This window comes from Hippocampus comes, unplaced genomic scaffold (assembly GCF_001891065.2).
Source record: "Hippocampus comes isolate QL1 unplaced genomic scaffold, H_comes_QL1_v1.1 scaffold348, whole genome shotgun sequence".
Taxonomy (NCBI): domain Eukaryota; kingdom Metazoa; phylum Chordata; class Actinopteri; order Syngnathiformes; family Syngnathidae; genus Hippocampus; species Hippocampus comes.
Window position 1 is genome coordinate 560,300 of NW_017806071.1, and position 17,428 is coordinate 577,727.

General features: G+C 43.7%; 2 protein-coding genes and 1 long non-coding RNA gene across 4 annotated transcripts in view; 1 reads left to right on the forward strand and 2 right to left on the reverse strand.

The window, feature by feature from the left end:
- Positions 1 to 755: 755 nt before the first annotated feature.
- On the reverse strand, positions 756 to 5,617 carry LOC109530288 (uncharacterized). Its single transcript, XR_002170987.1, has 3 exons — positions 4,688 to 5,617; positions 2,912 to 3,009; positions 756 to 1,672 (listed from the first exon to the last, which is right to left on the reverse strand). It is a non-coding gene; the product is annotated as an uncharacterized LOC109530288 (long non-coding RNA).
- Positions 5,618 to 8,133: 2,516 nt separating this feature from the next.
- Positions 8,134 to 12,070, reverse strand: cyb5a (cytochrome b5 type A (microsomal)). The gene is made up of 5 exons (XM_019893887.1): positions 11,632 to 12,070; positions 10,439 to 10,567; positions 10,328 to 10,357; positions 9,912 to 9,946; positions 8,134 to 9,836 (listed from the first exon to the last, which is right to left on the reverse strand). Exons 1-5 carry the CDS (start codon positions 11,749 to 11,751, stop codon positions 9,749 to 9,751), a joined length of 402 nt encoding a protein of 133 aa, XP_019749446.1. The 5' UTR covers positions 11,752 to 12,070; the 3' UTR covers positions 8,134 to 9,748.
- Positions 12,071 to 13,537: 1,467 nt separating this feature from the next.
- Positions 13,538 to 17,428, forward strand: part of dipk1c (divergent protein kinase domain 1C) — a 5,994-nt gene continuing 2,103 nt past the window's right edge. Inside the window, exons 1-5 of one of the 2 annotated variants that reach the window (XM_019893882.1) lie at positions 13,538 to 14,351; positions 14,847 to 15,024; positions 16,369 to 16,572; positions 16,644 to 16,700; positions 17,221 to 17,428. The exon at positions 17,221 to 17,428 is cut by the window's right edge and continues 251 nt beyond it. In XM_019893882.1, coding sequence (XP_019749441.1) covers positions 14,074 to 14,351; positions 14,847 to 15,024; positions 16,369 to 16,572; positions 16,644 to 16,700; positions 17,221 to 17,428 — 925 coding nt within the window. In that variant the 5' untranslated portion in view covers positions 13,538 to 14,073. Of the gene's footprint in view, positions 14,352 to 14,846; positions 15,025 to 15,616; positions 16,184 to 16,368; positions 16,573 to 16,643; positions 16,701 to 17,220 lie in introns of those variants that run through there. The other variant, XM_019893883.1, reaches the window with a different exon arrangement.

Consider the following 17,428-nt stretch of genomic DNA (forward strand, 5'->3'; position numbering starts at 1 on the left):
CGGGCGGGGAATGGGGAAACTCAACTGCATCTTCGCTTGCCTCACTACGACAATAAACGTGCACTGAATTGAGTGGGATGAGGCGAGGCTCTTACGCAGCTGCAGTACATGCAGGCAGTTCATCTGCTCATCAGAATATAATAAATGAGTATCTATTTATGTATGTAGGATTCTGAGTACAGCTGATATATTGGAGGAAAAATATATTTTAATCATGAAAATACCCATCTATCCATTTTCTGTACGTCTTGTTCCTGTTAGGGTTATTAGGGAGCATGAGGAAAAACATGCCAACTCCACATAGGAGTGCCTGAAAGACTATTTTAGTGTGCTTCCAACAATAATAAGAAGAAGAACTGAGAATAAGTATAATAATATGGTTGTGTGTAGGTCTCATGTCCTTTGACTGAATGGCAACCAAATTCAGGGTATAGTCAGGCTTGTACCCAAAGTCAACCCAAGCACGATGAGTATATATATGTCCATCCATTCATTTTCTGAACCATTTATCCTCACAAGGGTCACGGGTGTACTGGAGTCGATCTCAGCTGTCTTTGAGCAACAGGCGGGGTACACCCCGAATTGGTTGCCAACCAATCGCAGGGCACACAGAGAGGAACAAACATTCGCGCTCACAATCATCACACCTAGGGACAGTTTCGAGTATTCCATTGATCTGCCACGCATGTTTTTGGAATGTGGGAGGACACCGGAGTACCCGGAGAAAACCCACGAAGGCACAGGGAGAACATGCAAACTCCACATAGGAAGGCCATAGCCAGCCGGAATCGAACCCTGCACCTCTGCACTGTGAGGCCGAACTACTTCTAAGCCGAAGCCCACGATTTTGGAACCGAGCCGGTGATTTTTTTTTTCTTTTATCATTTAAATTGGGTGGGGTTGTTATCGACATTCTTCTTTTTCTTGTATGAAATTTATAAGATATGTATTTTCACAGTACAGCACCGATCGATGGAACCGGTTGGAAAGTTGGGTGTTCTACTAGGTTGGTCATCTCAGGAAAACAAAGGCTGACTCAAATGCCATATTGATGTCATATTAAATAAAATCAGCCCTTTTCCTTACTGCAGTACATACTGACCCTGTGCTCAAGTCAAGCTATCTCTTTCAGCAAACAACCTACCAAGCAACACAGCAGACAAACACACAGAAAGGAAAACGGACACAATTCTGCCCACCACCAAAAAGACAGATGCATGAAGGCAGGGAAAGCAAAAAATTGCAATGATTTCAAGTTCAAGGAACAGCCACCCAAACTAATTGTCCTCCCCCTGGATGGGTAGGGTGTTGGGGTGAGGTGCGGTGAGGTGAAGTGGGTGGGTGGGTGTCGGGTGTTGGGCGAAGAGAGGACTCTCCTCGACTACGCGTATTCTTAAGCAATAACAACGTGATCCGTATTATCCACCCAAGAATACCCGTCACCGAAGAGAGTCTTTCAACATACACAGGAGGCTAACCAGAAACCATGTGAGCAGTTCCACTGCCATTGCATCATCCTCCCCACCACCATGGCCATCACTGTTGCCATCGGCAGAACCTTCTTCATGCTCCAGTGGCAAACAGACACATAAACAGATTGCGAAAAGGTGGCGGTTGCATTGATTGAAGACACCTCACTGCAGTGTGAGGCAAAGTTCCATCAATGGCTCCTCTGCGAAGGAGAAAATTGACAATGGTGGCAGTTTCAATATGAGGGTCATTCCAGAATTGGAAGACATTTTCTGTCTCCCACCCCATGAAATTTTCAAATCAGCCATAGCACAAAATATAGAAGCATGCTCTTATCAACTGTACATTAGAGTTGTCCTGAGACAAAATGTAACTGTAGTTGCAGTAAAGGTGATTCCTCAATATTTGAAAGACCAAATAGCTCTTGAGCACCCTTTAAAATGCAATTACATGATTTTCTTGACTTTTCTTTGTTCCTGTTAAAAGGTTTTGTTTCTAAAAGACATGTATTTGAAGAATAGCAATTATGCTCTGAAGGTCTACACCCAACTGTGTCTAAATTTCTTAATCCATCCAGAGAAAGTGGAAAAAAAGTGAGCTACATGAATTAGAAATGAAATGAAATCATCACACTAATGGCTCTGATAATGTGTAGACTGAAGGTCAGTCGTTGCTTCTATTTTTATATTTTTTCCAATGTTTTAAGCCATAAAGTCATGTTCTTCTTAAACAAATGCAACCACGTGATTGGGATTATCAAAAAAGAAAAATCATGATCAACGTTTGTCTTTATGTTCCTATTCTTTACTCGTTAGCACAGCCTGCTAACAGAGCTACATGTACCCGTTAGCAAAAACTCTCACATTAGTATTGATTTGCAGCATGTTACTTGAAATCTTTTCTTTTTTTTAATGATCATTCTAAACCTTTAAAGCTTAGTGGCTAACATAGCTAGCATGTACACTTGAGCAAAAACCTATTGCATTAGCACTAATTTGCTAAACTGTTCTGAGAATCCTGTAATTGGAATAATTGTGAACTAAAATCTAATTCGTATTCAAACGAAATGTAAATTATCTTTACTTGATTGTAAAGGTTTTGCTCAATTATTTTCTTAATGTTTTTCAGGTGGGACCTCCAAACAGTGTTGGGCTCAGGAAAAGTATACTTTTGGTTACTACCTGTATTGCAGAATTCAGAACATATATAAGAAATGTTCAATTTTTCAAAAATATTGGTGCCTAAATTGTCCTCCAATTTTGGAATGACCCATGAACCAGCAATGTGTGTTGGGCAGGAACAAAAAAAAAATGGAGCAGAAAAGCTTTGGTTAGATTTCATGAATTTCTCACTTCTGGAAACAAAACTGGAGGTGACAATAAATAAGGGGCAAGAATATGATAAAAATAAAGATGCTAAATTCCCACAGCAAGGCACTTACCTCAACTACAACCAAATCAGCTTCCATTGGTGACTTTTGGGGTTCTTGGCCACTGTCGTTTCCACTGTAGCTCGGCCCTGTCATAATGAGAACTGGGGCTGTGGGTCGGGGTAGGGAAGGTATTGGAAATGGGGGGGATGGGGGGGTGAAGAGGGGTTTCACATGTAGGGGGAGACGTGAGGTTAGGGAGGTCATTCCGGGAGCTGCTTTGGCGTGATGGTGGGCCCATGCGATCCATTACCACCAGCAACCCCCCCCCCACCCTCCACTCCCCCACCACCACCCTCTAAGACCCCACAACGCTGGATATTAACACATGGATCGAACAACATAAGGGAGGGTGCAGCACATGGGGTGAACAAATTAGTTTGGCTAAATAAATACATTCACAGTGCTCTTTGACTCGTGTGTCAGAATTGAAGCACAATGCTTATTTCAGTACAGGACATTTATTTTAGTTTTTTAAAAACAGTTTTCAATTACGAAATATTGATGTAATGTTCATTATTGTGATCACCTGACATCCATTTTTGTATTTTCCAATTAGACGGGGATTTCAATGAAGAAAATTAATGATCGAGCACTAATTACTGAAAAGATGATTTTCTTTTTTCAAAACGAATTAGCTCATTTTAAAAGCATGTTCCAGATGACCAAGAGTTATTTAACCACCTCCTCCTAAACATAGTGCATTCATTTTTTTTTCATCATTTTTCTTTTTTAATAAGACATATTTCCAATATCAAATTAGTTAACATTAAACCCCTGTAGAAATGTCAATGCTGAACCTTACATATGGGATCAATAGCTCAGACGTGTTCACGGGTTGGACTGCTGGGAGGGTGAAAAACTATTGGTTTTTTTGGGTTTTTTTTTAATAAACCCAAAAGAAAGTAAGTGTTTTTCTCCCTCTCTTTGTCTCCCTCCACCTTTTAATTTTCATCTCTTCCTCACCCCCAAAAAAAATCATGCACACACAAACACACACACTAAAATCGTACAAATTACACATGCATATCGTGAGCCAAAAACAGTGAGAAACCCCCACCCACCCACAGACTGCAGAGATAAGATTTACCACCCGCAGCCATACAAACACATACTCAGCTAGTGTGGCCCAACCCAGACCATCTGCAGAAAAAAAAAAAAAAAAAACTAAGGGCGCCAGCGTACAGAAGCGAGAAATCATTTCACTCTCTTTCCTCTACCAAACAAACACATAAGCCCGCATACAAATTCAGGGGTCGTCAATGCCAAGTAGTATTGATTATTCAGTGGAAGCACCCAAAGACTCATCAGATTATGCTGACAGCTAACGGCTAAAATCAAACACCAAGAATGATCCTTGCCCCTTACACAGAATAATTTGACGATGGAATCACTACAGGTTGACAAATATGCCGCAATAAAAAATTAAATAAAATACCCCAAAAACAAACAGAAACAAGTTCAATGGGAGTGGCATGTCTCTCATCCAGCTGTTTGTGTGTGCGCGTGCGTGGGTATGTGAGTGATTTATTGGCTTTCAATGTATGGGGCACCCAACCTTTCCTTTTCGCATTTTTTTTTTTAAAAGGATGACGCCAAAGAATGAATGAATGAATGAATATCCTTGAAAAAAATTGTATGAGTGGGTTGAGATCACGTCTTTGACACTAAGGAAAATATATACTAATATCCTAAAGTTGGATGAAATAAGGTAAACACGTTACATTTTTCTTTCAAGATGCTCCACGGGAGGAGAAAGACAGGCGAAGTCAGTTGTTGGCCTCTTACCCGCTTTTCTTCCTTTTTCTGAAGCCCAGGGTGTTGCCTCTCCTGGCGCACCTCTAAAATTCCCTCCCCTTCTTGCGCTCTTTCAGCCTGATGCCTTCCTGAGGGTCCGTGGCAAACTGGGAGGTGGTGATCTCCCTCCCCCTCCCAGTTGTAGGAAGAGCTCCCTGAAAAGAAGGAGGAGGTTGATCCCAGTAGGAAACAGTAGGATGCGGCGCTGGACGAATTGGTACTGATGCTGCCGAGGAGGGATGGCAAACAAAAGCTCTCCTCTTCCGCCTCCTCCCGCTGCACTTCTCCGACCACTCTTCCAGCTTCCCTTCTCGGGTCCATTCAAGGAAAGGAAGCTTGTCGTTTCTCACCGCGGCAAATGAAGTGAGGAGCCGGCGGGGCCGACGGGAGAGCGGAGGGCAGACGTGTTCAGAGGGGGAACGAGAGAGAGAGAGAGAGAGAGAGAGAAATGGAGAGCATGCGGTGTGATGAGGCATAAGAGAGTGATGGAGCGGAGAGAAAGGGATGCGGAGGTAGAGATGGACAAGGGCGGGAGGATGGATGCAAAAGAGGAGGAGAAAGACTGATAAGACACGATGCGGGGACATATGAGGGAAAGAGAAAGCAGACAGGAGATCTATAAAGAGAGAGAGAGAGGGTGAATGAGGGGAGATTGCAGTACCAACAGTTGTTCAATAGACTCTCTCTCTCTCTCTCTCTCTCTCTCTCTCTCTCTCTCTCTCTCTCTCTCTCTCTCTCTCTTTCTCACACACACACACAATAACTGTATATTTAAATTGTATTCTTCCTCACTCAAATGTAGTCACACCCTCTTACCCACCCTTGGACCCAGTAATGGTGCATTAATTAGTGTATCGTGTTTTGTGTCCTCAGTCAACATGTCCATTATCGCTAAAAAAAAAAAAAAAAATCCAGTAAAGGATAATAATGGCCATGATGATAATGATGAAGAAGAGGATAAATAGGAAAATGGAGTTATCCCCAAGTGAATTGTGGAAAACACACAATGAGCCATGGGTGGGGGGTTGCTGCAAACAAATGCTGCCGCAATTAAGGCTGGTGGTGGGGGAGAAGGCGCTCACATTTTCTACTTTTTGTCGTCGCCGGCGTGAAATAAATAAATCAAAAAGATTTGCATATCTTCGGTTCACAGGGGCCTATATTCTGTCAATTGATTCAGGTGTCCATGGGAATTAAAAAAACCTGTTGGCTGAGCAGGATAAGACTGAATCAAATGCACACACATTGACGCGAATCAATAAATGGATCAGATATTTCTGACAGTGGGTGAAGAAGTCTCAAGGGAGAAAGAACTAATTAAGAATCCAAATAAAAGATAAATAAGTCACAAATGTGGCTGCTGAAAAGGCTTCTCAACCCCGACTATAATTCCCTGTGGCGGTGGACACCAACATCACTCACAATCGCACGTACAGGAGCAAATCACTTGGAAATGCACGGGTGATGTTTTTACTCTTTTTGTGTGTTTGTGTGGCGTTGAAAGCTGTGCACACACATCAAAGAAGCTTTCATGCTCTCGTTTTTGCTTCTTTTACATCAGCTTTTCTGAAAGGCAGTAAGACACGGTTACACAATGTCATCTTTGTAACACACATACATATATATATATATATAGAGAGAGAGAGAGAGAGAGAGAGAGAGAGAGAGAGAGAGAGAGAGAGACATGTGAGTCTTGATTATTAATTTTGTGACAGCACACCGAAAATTGATCCTGAAATTGTGAAATAGGCCTACAAATCATTAGCTTAATACCATAATTGCCCAAGTCATTTTTACTTTCCAACACAACAATTATCTAAAACAAAAAACCCCAAACTTTGTGCTTGCTCAAAAATCGTGTGTACTGTACTCTGAATCGATTGTCAGTCATCGTGGTGATTGTCATCTCCTAAGATGGCATTATGTCAATTGAATTTGTTATGTTGTTGTGTTTACCGAAAATTCTTTTCGCCCCCCCGCATATAAAAATCAAATCATCCTGATATTTGTGAAACAAAGGAATCAAGCTGAAGACAAGGACTGTTTCATGGTTGTGCACTGCCCCCTGATGGCAGCGTCCAAGTTGTTTGTTGGATGGCTGGTGCAACTGGTGCTTTTATTTTCTAAGTCGAACAAGAGACGTACAAACACTCAGACGCACTTAAAACACTGACTTTTTTTCTCATCTGGTCATTCCAGGATATTCATATACTAACGACTGCCCGAAGACAGCTAGGATAGGCTCCAGCACGCCCGGGGACCCTTATGAGGATAAAGCGGTTCGGAAAATAGATGGATGGATGGATGGATGGATGTTCATCCAGTACACCCATTAACTGTACATTTTTATGCAATCTTTTTGTCATATATTTTGTGTGTTCGGCACAACCCTATTACAGATACTTGCCATTTTATTTGAATACTGATTGGGTTTCAGGACAGTATGAAAGTAATTACAGTAAGACAGTCCGGTTTTGCTCAACAATACATGCTAGCTGTGTTTGCTGCCAAGCTACCTGATCAAGAACAAGCAAAAGAACATTCTGACATGAATTCATATTTTTTTGATCATCTGGGTGACAGGGTTGCACTCCATTATGGCTGTAAACGTTGACAAAATATGTAACACAAAAGTTTTCAAATAAGGCTTTACCTTAAAACTTTGGTAGCGCAAAGGTCAGAGCAATTAGCTTGAATTAGCTTGTCATTTCTGCCGAGTCATCAAGCTCACTTGTTTTTGTTGTTCTTTAGATGGCTAAAAATATTTCAGGAACCGGGTTGCATGAATGATGATCCAATTTAGGACCATAAGAAAAGTGAGACCATATTTCTTAAAAAGACAACAACTATTTAAAACATATATTGTCACTTTTAACTTGGATCAACGTTTATTGGAGTGTAGTTGGGGGGCCCTCTCTGCCTCTTCTTCATGTTGTTAATAACACTGCAATTCTTCCTGTCGACCACAGTGCTCTGAGGTGTGTTGTGGCACAACGTAGTACTACACTGAAAGTACATCGACTCGCTGCTGGGATTTGATTTCTCACGGAATGTCTATTAAATTAAGAAATACAGTAGTATGGAGAAACCGACTTGAATGGGGGACCTGTGACTACCTAAACAAATATCATCCTCCATTTAAGTCAACAGAAAGGTTTTCATTGACAGGTTGCATAACAAAAGGTCAGCGATAGGCTCAGCACTGCTAATTAAGTCCAATTGTTGAATGTCAGCTCCACAAAGGGCAATGCTAATCCACAGCACTACCTAAATAAGAATCTTTGTGTGCACGTGTGCGATGTGGCAATACAATTTCTCACGACCACAATTCGGCATCAAAGGTTGAGAACACGTTTGTTTTACTTCAACATTTTCTACGTGCAATTTCTGTTTACACCTAAATAAATGTAAATGCTCCATTTGTTGAAAGACAAGACTGATCATGTTTTTGTTGATCTATATTACAGTACAGAATTACTATACTTTGGTAGTATTTTGCGTAATGTGGTTCTTAAATCTATGAGGATCCTGACAACAAGCTACTCAAGGATTGTAGCCTGACAAATCTGCTGCAAACATTCTACAGTGCAGGAGAGGACGCTGTAGCCTACTCCCCTCATTAGGCCTACTTATATTTTCGGGCAAAAAAAATCAATCAACAATTTAAAAACGTTTTTCAAGACAAGCTGCATGGCTCTTCTCAGACCTTGAAAGACTGCTGGCATGACTACCAGGTCAGTTTTACAGTGTTGTGCTTGCTACTGTTTTCATTTTTAATTTATTGTTTTATTGTTGTGTGAATTTTTGTTTCATGTGCAGTACAGCGGTGGTTGTTTTAAATTGCCCTACAAATACAGTTAAGAAAAAGTTCCCCAACCCTGGCTTATGTTTATCAAGTGTTGATTTCATTTGGTTTTGCTGACATCAAGATGCCAATATCCCCCGCAGGAAAAAAAAAAAAGAAACCGTATTAGGTGTGTGTAACCACTTTAGCCTCTCCCCTTTCCTTGCACCACCTCGTTGCTTTCACAGCTAAAGAAAATGCAGTCACACTGAGCCTCGGAGGAGCTGAACCTTTGAAAAACACAGACAAACTGTTATGAAATGACAGGGAGATAATGTGATGGTGTGGCGTGGTGACCTTTAAACACAGGCTGCTGCTACATCCCAACCAGTGAAAACCCTGACCTTTGTAAAACCATTACAGAAGACTCTAATCTGAAAGGTTGGGGAGGGAGACTTGCACACATCGAACGGACCCAATAGTGGACATACAACTTCCATCTCCGGATGCATGTATGCATCGATGCATACATTTGCATACATATATGAAAGGAGAAAAAAAAAAGAACTAAAATAAAATGTTATTTCCATCTTGAAATAAATTAGAATAAATGAGTGAACAATACCGAATTCATTTAGGATGTCACTTTTTTGTTGGCTCGTCAATTAAATCATGCATTCCTTTTCATTTCTGCATCTGAAAATGGCTTTTTGTGCTTACCTGGCCCAAAGTGACAATCTGGATGAGCTGGCGATTTCCTGGTGGGCCTGGCTGCTATAGGCACTCCTCAGGGTCACTATTATAGTCAGCAGAATAATTTGCCCTGTCAATTCAAAGCCCTCAGGATATAACCTCCTGACCTAACTTGCAAGCGATTTATTGAAAAACAAACAAACCCAAAGCTTTCGTTTTTTTCTGTTCACAATTTGTGCTCACTGCTAATAAAATAGGCCTATGTATGGAGCTCGATTATGAAAACTAATATACAGTATTAGGTAATTATTTATCCTGGTCTCCATTATTGTCTTGTTCTGCTTCAAACAAAGATCCCTTCAATGCGCTGCCATGTTGTCTTGATTCAAAACAAAGAAAGTGATGATTGTCCCCATATGATTTGATTCCAGCGGTGATTTCGCTCCAGCGTCACAGCAGCCCGGGTTGGAGCCTGTGGGAGAGAGGCCACGCCTCCGACACGATTCCAAGTGTTACATCATGAGACAACATGATGATGATGTCATGGCTGCAGACCGCAACATCACATGATGACATCACATCTCTGCCTCAGCCGTGTAGATGCGATACATCAGCGTGACGATGGCAGCGGCCGCCATCGGAATCAGCCAATTGGGCCACCAGCTGCCAACAACAAACAAGGTGACGTGCGTGGATTTGTGCACCTGATCACGCGTGTGTGTGCGTGTGCGCTGGTACCTTGGCTGCTCCTCCAAAGGAGTCGCCAGACTTTCCTGGAAAACAAACAGCTATTCGTCATCATCGCACCCCTGATGATGTCATCAAAGAGCATGGTCATTCTACATTTTACTGATTTTTTTATTTAATCCTGCCATTAATAGCAAAATTCCACAAGTGATGGCCATCCAAAAAGGTTAGCAATCAAAACCACAAGATGGCGGAAAAGCACTGGAATGAAGCTCGAAACTTTTTTGCTCAAGATGGTGCCAAAGCAAAATACTTTTCAATTAGCATTAAAAAAATGCAAATAGTGAGCTTTTTACTGAATACCAAAGGACACATAGATTGGAATTCCAATTGTTGTGCTCAAGTCTTAGCAGACAGCCACATGAGATGATGATGATGATGATGATGTTACTTTCTGGAAAACTCACCGAAGGCTTGGCCACTTTCTCTCTGTCGTCCTGCACACACATCAACAAACACATATGCATAAAACACACCGTCACATGATTGCACTTGTGCGGTCGGCGGCGGTGGCGTACCGGGTGAAGCTCCCCGACGAACATCTGTTGGGCGATGGCGCGGGCATCGCTGGAGTGTCCGACGTCCTCAAAGTTCTCTGTGGCATCGCCGCCCGCGTGCTCCCTCAGGACCTCCTCGCCGCCCGGGTGCTGCCAATGCACACAGATGGACCTTGAACGGCTCGTAAAAACACTGGCTTTGATAACGCTTATCCAAACACAAATGCACGCGATGATGAATGGCGCTTACTGATGCCACCGCAAGCGACCTCGAGTGACGCCGCGTCACCGTCCGAGGAGGCCCGATGACAACCTTGAGCAAATCATTCGACTTGCAGCACTTGTGTTCTTGGACTTGTGTTGTTGCAATTGTTCGAAGAAAATATGATGGTACACTGCACATTCTGTGCTGTTTTCAATTTGTTATCTAGCTTCAAAAACTATGTCGGACAAATTAAAAAAAAAAGACAAAACATTGATGGGAGCACATTCAAGCTTGTGACTAACTTTGTGAGGTCCCCGAAATGAATCATTATATTTATTAACAATGCAAAAAATGTGAAGATTGCCATGACAATGTTCACAGTTAAACATGTCAGGCCGAAACAGACTGCTTTAAAAATATTTGTTTTGTGAAGTCTAAAAATACTTTTTTTTAATGACAATAATTTTTTTTTTTTGTCAAGTGTAATCCATAGACACTTTTTTTCAAATAACAATTATGTGAAGTAAAAAAATGTTGTCTTTGTTGTAATTTAAAAATAAGACATCTCGTGAGGATAAGTGGTTCCGGAAATGGTTGGATGAACTCCATTCTTAAATGTCACTGTTACAAATGTGTACTTACAATTCAGTACTGGCAAAATTAGTTGTCAATTTTATGTATCGTGGTGTTGTCGGCATCTATTGATAGCACCTAAAGGAAATTGTAATCTGGGTTCATTTTGACATCAACTAATGAATAATTTTACTGAGTTACTTTTAAAGTCAAGTAATCGGTATGGTGGTGACCAAGTTGCTTTTTGTAGGTAACTGCGGCAGCACTGGTCTTATTGTCGAGATTGACTCTCTGGAATTGAAGTTGTGTTGTTAACGTTGTTTAGCTCTTGTTGTATTCTTGAAGATGCCTAGAATTCACTCTTGTCATTCCGGAGTTGTTGCTGCATTACCAGTCAGTAGTTGTGTTGTGTGTTTTTGCGTCCGCGCTCGCTCACCTCCTCGAGGAACCCGGTGACGTCATAGACCTTATGGCTTATGACGATCCAAGTGGACTTGACGGAGTTGTGCTCAGCGATGTCGTCGAGCGTGAAGTACTTAACCTCTTCCGCCGTCATCTTGCGTCTTTGTTGCTTCGAGGACGAAGGTGCGCCTCCAATTTTGACTTTGTGGATGTTTAACTACTCCCAAACCGCGACATTGCACCTACTTTCGCCGATCCCAAACTCATCGCAATCAATGTCCGCTATGAGCTTTCAAATTAAAATAAAATGTCTAAAACTTACTTTCGTTTCTTTAACTTTGAAAGAGTGTGTCCGCTGAGGTTGTGTACGCTTCGTCACATGACAACACTTCAAACTTTCACCCAATGTTTCTTAGCACCGCCCTTTGCCGGACCTCCGTGTTCTCGCTGGTTGACGTCTATCAGTCGGCTCAGTGATATGTCGGCCACCTTGTCAATCATCAGGTGCTCGAGGCGGGTCAAGAAGTGAGTTTGGTGTGCGGCCAACACTTTAAATCCGCAGCTTTTTTTTAAAACTCCTCCATAATGAACATCATTAAGAACAATCACATCACCTGGAAATGGATTAAATATGAAGATTCCAAGAAGGAAAATTTGGCCGTCACTCTTAAAAGTATTTTTTCCCCACTCTTAAACACGTCTCAGCTGTGCGATTTGATGATGATGACGATGATGTTGTAAATGTAGACACTGAGTGTTTTGCTTTGGGGTTTCCAACATAATTTTCTTCGCCTTTTATGTCATCGCCGGCATTTGTTAAGATTGTGTGTTTTGGAGACAGGGGTTGCATCTTCTATTGACGCATGGGAAAGCACCATTTATTCAACATTGTTTAAATTGACATGAACGCAAGAATAAAAAGGAGCAACGCGAGGTGAATTTAGTGCACGAAAACAACATTCGGTCATCTGTCTGCTTTAGCTTTAAAATATTACCGCCCCCTTGTGGCCCAAATTGTAGCTGCGGGGCCACACACAAATCTTCAGCTACATTTTGGCAAATCGCCGCACGTATTTGTGAGGCGTGTACGGCAGGGCTGTAGTAAAAGTCACATATGAGGATGCAGCCAATCAAGAGTCGGTGTTTTCAGATAACGTGTACGAATTTATGACACATTTAACCATGCATTTAAGCGTATGAATCAATGTAAACATGTGACTAAAGTCGCACATTTGTAGAACCTCGACTGAAGTCACATATGTCTAACTTAGACATATGTGACTTCAGTCACGCATCAGCAAAGCAGCCGCAAATACCCGCAAAGTAGCATGGACTCGTCGCCGTGGTAACAAGAAGGGGGAGGTGTAGTAGTGTGTTGGTCTTGGGGTTGAGGCTTACCTGCCTCAAGAGCATAACAGCACACACACGCACGCACACACACACACACACACACACACATACACACTTCAACATTGTTTAAATTGACATGAACGCAAGAATAAAAAGGAGCAACGCGAGGTGAATTTAGTGCACGAAAACAACATTCGGTCATCTGTCTGCTTTAGCTTTAAAATATTACCGCCCCCTTGTGGCCCAAATTGTAGCTGCGGGGCCACACACACACATCAATCTTCAGCTACATTTTGGCAAATCGCCGCACGCATTTGTGAGGCGTGTACGTTAGGACTGTAGTAAAAGTCACATATGAGGGTGCAGCCAATCAAGAGTCGGTGTTTGCAGATAACGTGTACAATTTTATGACACATTTAACCATGCATTTAAGCATACGAATCAATGTAAACATGTGACTAAAGTCGCACATTTGTAGAACCTGTCTAACTTAGACATATGTGACTTCAGTCACGCATCAGCAAAGCAGCCGCAAATACCCGCAAAGTAGCATGGACTCGTCGCCGTGGTAACAAGAAGGGGGAGGTGTAATAGTGTGTTGGTCTTGGGGTTGAGGGCTTACCTGCCTCAAGAGCAAACATAGCACACAGACGCACACACACACACACACACATACACACCCTCTACATCCCATGTGGGGGCGCAACAGGAGCAAAAAGGGCAAGCCACCTCCGGGGAGAAGGAGGCATGCCATAACATGCACACCAATCATACATGCACACGGGAAAGCGGGTTTGCAGCATTCCAAGGCAGCCTGACAGTCTGCACTGCGGGCAAAAGTCAAGGGTGACCTGTGAGAGCATCCTCTGACCAAGTTGTTGTGGTTGGGGAGGAGCAGGCAGAACATCTGGGCGGTCTAGCTCAAATGTTCTCAGGAATTTTGGATCTCAACGCCAAGTTCCTGCTGTTGCTGCACATTACACAGGAAGGATCGCAAGCTGTAACTTTCCAGACCAGGACAAAATATGGCATGTCACCGCTGGAATACATGGCGTGGTGCGCTGGACAACATTTTCTGCTCCCCATTTGACTTCATGACGTGTGGACTCGTCGGGACCTTTGGGGGATGTTGGTGAAAGCAAACCTTCAGATCACAGATCTTCTCAGTGTTCGTCGAAAGCCTTGGGGGAGGTCACGACCCAACACAACTCCTCCCGGTTGTCATTTGTCTCCCTTGGCGATCCCGGCCCATCCCGTCAAGTGGCAGAACCTCCTGGTCTCGTTCGGTCATCTTCTTGGAACCCGAGCAGCACGCCAGCACGAGAAGATGAATAAACCGTGCCGTCCACATCGATTTGATGACAAACGTCCACTGGCGTCCATATTTTACTTCTTTTTCCCAAAGTGAGTGCGGCCAGCAGGTGGTGGTTCTCGTTCTACTTGAGGTCCTTAGAGAGAGAGTTGATATGCACGCTCCGGCCTCTCAGAGTGTCGGCTTCACCTTGGATCGCTCCCATCTGCTTCCCGACAGCTTTGAGCCCACCACACAATTTGATTTGGCCGGCACTTAATCTTCCCCCACTTTTGGCCAACCACAGAGACTCCTCTCTTCCACAAAGAGCAACAATCAGATGGTAATTTGCTCCCCCTCCCTCCAAAGAAAGGGATTTAATTGCCTGTAGATGTCATAAAATTACAGCAAAGCAATACACTCGCTTCTGTATCATTCTTGAGACCCAGATGTCACAAGATGGAGGCAAAGCACTACTTTTGAGTAACTGAAGCTCCTGAATTCATTTCAACATAGTTCCCTGACACCACAATGTCTCTAGATGGCAACAAACTGCTAGTTATCGTCTAACAGACGCCGCTGAACCTGCTCATCTCTCTTCAACACAGAAACGGGCGCAGCACCATGTTGGCGGTTCGCGTTCGCTGGCGGCGCGTGACCTTGGCGCTGCTGCTGGCTTGGTTGGTGGCATGGCTGCTGCTCAGCGGCCTCCTGCTTCTGCTCCATGTCGACTTCCTGTCTGACAGCTGCACCGACACCGCCAGCAAGGAGATCCTGCACCGACTGGTGAGTCGCGCTCATTTGCCAGCAAAGACCCGGAAATCCTCAAGAAACAAAGCACTGTCATAATGAGCAGACACCACTAGATGGTGGCATTAGAGATCAGCACAGCTTTCGAGTGGAAGAGAAAGATCAGGAGGTGAAACTCGGCTTGTCGACATGCTGGAAGTGAGACAAGTTAGGCACCTGACTGACAAAATATAATATATGTGTGATATGAAGCATGTGCAGCGGAAAGTAGTAGAAAGAGCGTGTCGCAGTCATAAGAACAGATGATCACAGTAGAAAATAAATATCGGTCAAAAGTCACTAGTTTCTTTTTCCAAAAAGCTCCTTTTGTCTGTTTTTGGGTCGGAAAGCGCTTTTAAAGAACAGAGAAAGCAAGAAGGCAACTTTTGTTTTCTAGCCTTTCATTATTGGGCTCAGTGCTTCCCTATTTGACCAAAATGGAGAACTCTGCTTTTGAGGGCTGCCAGAGCCCAACCCTGTGCACGATTCAACATGTTCTTTGCAAGGTTGTTTGTGTTCCCCCATCACTTGTTCCCATCTTCCCTTGTGCCTTGACTGCTGACCTTCCTCCTCTTGGTCCTCAAATGAGGCTCTTTTGAAAATCGGACAAAGCTTTTGATGAAGAAGGCGTTGCTCTGAAGGAATGTTGTAGCATCCTCTCGGCGCTCTCCTTCTGCTCTCAAATGGCACATGCAAGTTGAGTACGCAGTGCTGGTCACCACAGCTTGCCGAAAACTGTTCGCACAACACAAGAAAAGTTCTTCTCTCCCAAATATTCACGAGTTGAATAGTTGTAAGCAGTCTAGCATCTGTATTTGTAACTATATCAGTAGTATTGGAAGAGGAGGCTGTCAGAAGGCCGCCGCTTGTCTATTGCGGGTGGGAAAGCAGCAGCTGCGTCTTCCTTTGCTCTGTCCCTGCACGTCTCTGACATTCCAGACTATTTATGGCGCACATTTCATGGCTTCCACCTTCATGTCTCCACATGACGGAGCGCAGCAGACCCCGCGGGGACCACCGGACAGCGCCCGGCAAATGGGAAAAAGTCCCGCTGGGGGTTTCCGTCTTTTGCCATTGACGGATGATTGAGGCGGATGTGTTGACTGGGGACATTTTCCGTTTCCTTACACTGATGTGTGACTCAAGACGAAATCAAGTACACTTATTGGCTGTAACATCAAATGTGTAAAAAGTCCAGTGCGGTGAATACCTTCTCGAAGCTGAAGAGAAAATTTTGGCCATGACATTTCCCCCTGTTCTGATGGCCACCGAGTCCAGCTGTCCAGGCTGCATGTCCGCCATAACGGCTTCTCTGGTGTCCTTCTTTGCTTTGCGGCTCAGTGCGGGGACTTTGCGGCGGGCTGGGCGGCGGGCGACATGTGCGCCGACTTGTGCCTCGGCGGCCTGGTGGAGTACAAGCGCTGTCTCTACTACCGCAGCGGCAAGAAGGTGATGGAGGTCCACTGGAGGGGGCAGCCCGTCATCCTAAAGTCCAAGCTGGAGAATTTGTCGTCCTACCAGCCACTCGGAGCTCTCAATTACCGGGTAGGACAAGAAGACGACAAAGAGGAAGTGATCCACGGGGCTAAACGTGTCCATTTCTTGCTTCCTGGCAGCAAGACGCAACAGAGGACTCGTCTCCTCTGGACATTCTGCTTTCCGCCACCGTGGAGGTACATGGACCGTAGCACTCACTGTCATGCGCAGTGGGATTCAGAACAGAAACCGCATGTTTTTTTTTTTTTTTTCATGACACATTCCAAAAACATGCACTGAAAAAAATTAAATACAAGCATCTGGATCCAAACACCTTTTTTAAGTAGGCTAGGTTCAGAACAGAAACCGCATGTTATTATTATTTTTTTTTTCATTACACATTCCAAAAACATGCACTGAAAAAAATGAAATACATGCATCTGGATCCAAACACCTTTTTTAAGTAGGCTAGTAGCGTATCCAGAAAACATATCATGATACAGATGATATTATTTCATCCAAGCACTTGACGAAATGAAACAGAGTAAATTCAACACATCCCATTTTTTTTCTCAGTGTGTTAGCATGTTCGCTTCATGGAAGGACAAAACGGGATTGCTGATTTGTCTCCATGCGATTGACTGGAAACCAGCCAACAACCACTCTACCAAATCATAGTCAACAGGTCCAATCTGCTCGTGTTCACTGTCTGGTCAGGTGCGTCGCTGGCTGGGACTGGCCGAGGAGGAGGAAGATGATAATGACAAAAGACAGGAAGGAGCCAGTTCCCTGGTCAACCTGAGCACCTCGGATAAGGTTTACTCAAGAGGCGAGCTGACCTCCTTGTGGTCGCTGCTGCAGCAGGACGAGTACACCTTCCTGAGGTGCTCCGCCGCAAGCCGCGTCCGCCCGCCCGTTCCTGCCC

Bases quoted from the DNA above. Each gene is read 5' to 3' on its own strand.
- cyb5a (XM_019893887.1), bottom strand. From the start codon at position 11,751: ATGACGGCGGAAGAGGTTAAGTACTTCACGCTCGACGACATCGCTGAG. The intron at 10,358-10,438 runs GTACGCCACCGC...ATGTGTGTGCAG, and splicing joins TCGTCGGGGAGCTTCACCCG to GACGACAGAGAGAAAGTGGC. The intron at 9,947-10,327 runs GTGAGTTTTCCA...TTTGTTTTCCAG, and splicing joins AGAAAGTGGCCAAGCCTTCG to GAAAGTCTGGCGACTCCTTT.